The 5221-nt window shown below is 54.1% G+C and overlaps 1 protein-coding gene across 2 annotated transcripts; it reads left to right on the top strand.

Annotated features, from left to right (window-relative positions):
* Positions 1 to 559: 559 nt before the first annotated feature.
* LOC106966281 (neutrophil gelatinase-associated lipocalin-like) lies at positions 560 to 4130 on the top strand. Of its 2 annotated transcripts, XM_027055078.2 has the most exons (6): positions 560 to 697; positions 1221 to 1357; positions 2750 to 2829; positions 2975 to 3094; positions 3315 to 3416; positions 4111 to 4130. In XM_027055078.2, exons 1-6 carry the CDS (start codon positions 560 to 562, stop codon positions 4128 to 4130), a joined length of 597 nt encoding a protein of 198 aa, XP_026910879.1. The 2 variants fall into 2 exon arrangements, with proteins under 2 accessions (XP_026910879.1, XP_053061432.1); XM_053205457.1 differs by lacking the exon at positions 4111 to 4130 and having other exon boundaries at positions 3315 to 3482.
* The last annotated feature ends 1091 nt before the right edge of the window (positions 4131 to 5221 follow it).

Here is a 5221-nt window from a genome sequence, read left to right as displayed (position 1 = left end):
CTTCCCTACCAGGAATGTCCCTTTGGGTTGCCTCCCTTTCCCTGTCCCTTTGGAGAAGCACAAAGCAGCTTGGGCTCTGTTGGTTTGAGGCATTCTCTGCTTTCATCAGGTGCAGGATGGGGGTCCCACCACACTTACCCCACCCTGCACTTGGGCCCCAGAGAGAGGCTCCTGGAGGTCAGAGACGACAGCTGGTCCAGATCAGAGACCCTTGTCCTCACACAGTGCTAACCAGGGAGAAGAGAGTGTGGAGGGAGTCAGTGTCCTTGCCAGAGATGTGGAGATATGGGGAATGCATCCTCCAGCCTCCTGGAACTTCCTGCCCCTCATCTTGCATAATCCTGACCTGAGGGGAAGGGCAGAGAGCTTGCCATGATCCTCAGCACGAGTTGCTGGCAATTGCCTCACCCTTCCAGGATTTGGCAAAGGATAAGTCGCTCCACCCTGGGGTGAGCCATTGGACACAGAGACCATAAATAGCATCCCCCCAGAAGGCTCCTCACTCATCCCCTCTTTCAGGGAAACTGAAAGTGGTGCCTGCCTCCTTGGCCCTGAAGTCATGGCCTTAGGTATCCTGTGGCTGGGCCTTGCCCTGCTGGGTGCTCTGCAGACCCATGCCCAGGATTCCACCCCAAACCTGATCCCAGCCCCGCCTCTGCTCTTGGTCCCTGTGGAGCCTGACTTCCAGAATGAGCAGGTAAGTGACCTGGAGATGCAGCTGCAGGGAGGTCCCAGGATGAGTGTCAACAGAGGGGAGGAGAGACAGGATGGGCTCAGGCTTTAGCTCAGTCTGCCGTCTGTCTGGTGCCCTGATGGAAGGCACACCCCGTGCCTCCATCCACACCCAACCTTGCTGACAAGAGGGTCAGCTGAGCAGACTCCCCTAGTTCACACTCTCTTCTATAATCCCTGCAGTCCATGCAAGGTGGGAACATCTTCAGGCCCTCTACATGATGAGGAAACTGAGGCTCAGGAATGCCAGCTGGCCACTTGTCAAGTGTTACCCTGTCCTTGACACACTGAGGGCTCCTGCCTGGCCTAATGGTCTACAGCTCCTGCCAGGCTCATCAGCCCAGCCTGTGTGGCCAGCTGGGTCCCAGCAGCCCAGTTAGAGGGGCTTCTGGTTGAGGCCCAGGCTGCCTAGAGGTGCCTGCAGGAATGGAGCAGGAGGGCCCCCTGGGGCTGCTCCTGGCTCTGCCTATTATCAGCCCCCATTGTAGTTCCAGGGGAAATGGTACTTCTTAGGATTGGCAGGGAACGGATTCAATAAAGAAAAGCACAGGAGGATGAAGATGTACATTGCCAACTACGAGCTGAATGAAGACAACAGCTACAATGTCACCTCTACTGTGGCCTGGTGAGAGCCACCAGCTAGTAGCGGAGCATGTAGGGCCTAGAGGGCTGCCCTGGGAGTCCAAGAGGCATACTGAAGACATAGCCAAGGGGTGACCAAAGGTGAAAGATGATCATTCATCCTACCACTGGGTACTGGTTCCCTGTATTTATTCCTTCTTTCATTTACTAAATCAACATTTCTTGGTCATTTCAGCACAGACACAAAACAGTACTGCGGTTGGACAAAAGCAATCATCAGTGACAAGACAAAGAGAGCTTGGGGTGTCCTAGAATGGGAGGAGGGTCGGTGGATCCAGCCTGGAATCCCACCTTGAGCTTTGTCCAGGGCTTCCAGGGAGGTGGTCTGTGGGCTGGACCTTGAGAAACCAAATTGCATCAGGAGACCTGGGACCTTCATGGCAGGGCTGCTGGACTGAGTCAGAGAGAGCCACTTCTTCAAGAAATAGCAAGCCATCTCATGGCTGCCCTGAACAGGAGTTGATGAGCAGTCTGGTGGGGGGCCGGTGGGTGGCCACCCTAGCAGGAGCCTCAGGTACTGGTGAAGAGCAGGTGTGGCTGTAGCAGAGAGTGGAATGATGGTGTGCAGCCCAGGAGGCTTATCAGTCATAGGAGGGAAATGACCAGAGCATGGGCAGATTAGGACCTAGAGAGGGGAGCCAAGGATTACCCAGCTCCCCTGGGTTTCTGGCTCTGGCACTTGGGGATGGGGCTAGAGCATCGGTCATGGAAGGAACAGAAGAAAGGCAAGTGTGGGGAGATTGGCTCTGGGGTGCCAGGGGACCAGATGGGATGCAGGTGAAAGGTCAGGTTTAGCCCAACAGCTAAGGGTGTCTTTGGCATCCAGCAGACTGGAGCCTCAGTGGTGATTCCCCCCAGGAGAGGTTACAGCGGGTGCCTGCAAGATAAGTATAGGGAACAGGGGCACCTGGTAGCTCAGTTCTTTAAGTGTCCAACTTTGTCTCTTGTCATGATCTCAGGGTTTGTGGGTTTGAGCCCTGGGTCGTGTTCTGTGCTGACAGCTCAGAGCCTGGACGCTGCTTTGGATTCTGTGTCTTCCTCCCTCTCTGTCCCTCCCCATCTCTTGCTCTGTCTCTCTCTTTCTCAAAAATTAATGTATATCTAAAAAAAGTTTTAAAAAAGGGGGAACAATTCCTCAGGTGGGGGAAGACAGTAGAGAGGGAAGGCCACCAAGGGGAAACAGCCCAGAAGAAGGAAGGACAGCAAGTGCTGGAGAGTCTGAGCAGGTCAGGTGACTCAGGGCAGAGTTGGCAGGGAAAGGCAGGGATGGGCTCAGTGGGGAAGAGCCAGGCCAATTCCAGGGGTGGGGTGCATGTCTCCTGCTGTGGCAGGGTGGGCTGTCACCCTCTTTCCCACCCATCTCTTGCTTCCACAGGAACCAGACCTGTCATCCCTCGACCAAAATTTTCCTCCCAAATTTGCATCTAGGCCAATTCAACCTGGGCAACATTGAGCGTGAGTCCTGAGTGGGGTGTGCATCTCAGGGGCCCCGGACCTCCCTGCCCCTCCACATAGATGCCAAACAGTGGAGTCCGAGGAGGAATCAATAGCTCCCTCTGCCTGGCCAGGGCATGCTGATCCCTTACCATCCACCATGCAGGTTATACTGGAATCCAGAACTACACTTCAAAAGTGGTGACCACAGACTACAACCAGTTTGCCATACTGTACTTCAAGAAAGTTCATGACAACCAGGAGTACATCAAGGTCATCCTCTATGGTGGGTCTTACACCTGGTGCGACCCGGTTCTTATTCATGCTGCGGGAGAAGAGGCCCATCACATCCAGCCCCCAGGTCCCCTTCACTCTGAGCCCCAGGGAGGCGGGAGAGAGGTCTTTCCACAGAACCTCTCATGAAGAAGGGGTCTGAGTCTTTGTTCACGCATTCGACAATCATTATGGAGCTTTCACCAGCCACTAACCAGCCATCTTGGCCACAGGGAGGACCAAGGAGGTCCCTTCTGTACCGAAGGCAATCTTCATCAGCTTCATCAAATCCCTGGGCCTCACCGACGACCACATCATCTTCCCTATCCCCAATGGTAATCACCAGCTGGGCAGAGGAGAAAGGCACATGGGGACTGTCCAGGCCTGATGTTGCCTCACTAGGGAAGGGGGGAGAGGAGGGATGAAGGCCCCTGCTGTAGTCACTGGAGCCCCAGGAGCCACTTCAGGTTCCGGAAGATGCTGCCACACCCAGGGTTCTGGTTCCCAAGTATTCCTCCTTCACAAGAGCTCAGGCCTGCCCACATGAGAATTGCAGGCCTGGGGCCAAGTTAACTCATTCTCCTGACCTGGCCACATCCCCCTCCACCCAGGCCAATTTTTCCTGGGTCACCTCCCCCTTTGCCCTGGGGCTGGCTCACTACTGACTCGGGAGGCACCCTTGTCTTCAGGCAGCCTGGCCTGGGCAAGTGCCTCCCAAAGGCTGAGGGTGTGTCAGGACTCAGCAGGTAAATAGGCAGAAGGCTTGGTGCCCAAACAGGAGTGTGGCTGGGCCTCACCTGCCTCCTTTGGAGAATGGGTGTCACCCAGGTCTGCTTGTCCTCAGGCCTCTCCTCCAGTCCCTGCCCCATCATCCAGCCCTCTGCTGTACCATCTATGAAAGGAGCCCCAGAGCTTCTGTGGCTAGACTAGGCTGAGGCCCAGCGCAGCCCAGAGGCAGTGCAGGGGCCCTGGAGGTCAGGGACCCCACAAACACATCCTTGCCCATGCTGACCACTCTGTCCCCCACAGATGAGTGCATGGATAAGTAAGCAAGTGTGCGGTAAGTATGGCTGCAGAGGAGGCTGATTGGAACCATGGTGCAACTGGAGCGGGGTCCCAGGTCTTCCTTTGTCCAACCTGCCCAGCACTGCTGTCCTCTTTATTCCCCTGACTCCCTCTCAGGTGCCCTTTGGCTTTCTCTCCACCCCATGCCCTCCCACCGGCCTGTATCCAGGGCACCGCCCAGCTGTCCCCACCAGCCTGGACACCATTGAGAGAGCCAGGGGACCCTCTAACTGCACAGCCCACCAGCTGCTCCCCAGGCTTCCCAGCTGACAGAACCCTTTCTTGGTTGCTAAATAAACACATGTCCCCCAGTTCCCATTCTGTGGTCCTTGACTTCCGTGCCTTCTAAGAGAAAAGAGCAAAAGGCAGGCTCCTATTAGCATCACTCCCAGGAACTCTGGTCCCCTGGAAGGGATGAAGACCACAAAAGCAGAGTCCAGTCTGACTGAACACTCCTAGCTGCCCTCACTTGCCCTTGCCTCCTAGCACACTGAGGGGCCACATTTCACATCTTACACCATGTCAGCCACCTGCAGCAGGTCCAATGGCGGTGTCCCAGCCAGAAGGCCAAGAAAGAATTCTTGAAGATGTCTTTGATGCAAAAATGTAATTTTATTAAAGCACAAGGACAGGACCCATGGACAGAAAGAGCTGCACTTGGGTTGTGAAGAGTGACTGTTTATACACTATGGCTTTGGAGGAGGCAAATTCAAGGGAAGTTTTTAAAGAGATTTTCATATGCTAAAGAAGATTTACAGAATACTGGAGGTCTAGCTATAGTCAAGCTAAAGTATTTTTCCCTCTAGCAAAGCATTAACATTAACACAGTGGGGAGTTCCTGGTGAAATGTTCTTCTCTGCCAGCCTCAATTAGCTGCAGGGTATCTGATAATTTAATGTTCCCTGCTATTTCCTTCTTGTCTTTCTTCCCCATATTACTATGAGGGGTGATGTGGGGGCTCCAGGAAACTGAGTCTATAGGTTTCTGGAGATTAGGCTATTGATAAGATTGCCTTTTTCTTCTAATTTACTAAGATATTTGTAAACTGATGGAGACTCATGTCCTGCATGACTGG

This window comes from Acinonyx jubatus, chromosome D4 (assembly GCF_027475565.1).
Source record: "Acinonyx jubatus isolate Ajub_Pintada_27869175 chromosome D4, VMU_Ajub_asm_v1.0, whole genome shotgun sequence".
NCBI classification, from domain to species: domain Eukaryota; kingdom Metazoa; phylum Chordata; class Mammalia; order Carnivora; family Felidae; genus Acinonyx; species Acinonyx jubatus.
This window is presented reverse-complemented; position numbering and strand designations above follow the sequence as displayed.

Coding starts and splice junctions, on each gene's coding strand:
- LOC106966281 (XM_053205457.1), top strand. CDS start 560: ATGGCCTTAGGTATCCTGTGGCTGGGCCTTGCCCTGCTGGGTGCTCTG. Junction 1,358..2,749: donor GTCACCTCTACTGTGGCCTG/GTGAGAGCCACC, acceptor TTGCTTCCACAG/GAACCAGACCTGTCATCCCT. Junction 3,095..3,314: donor CATCAAGGTCATCCTCTATG/GTGGGTCTTACA, acceptor TCTTGGCCACAG/GGAGGACCAAGGAGGTCCCT.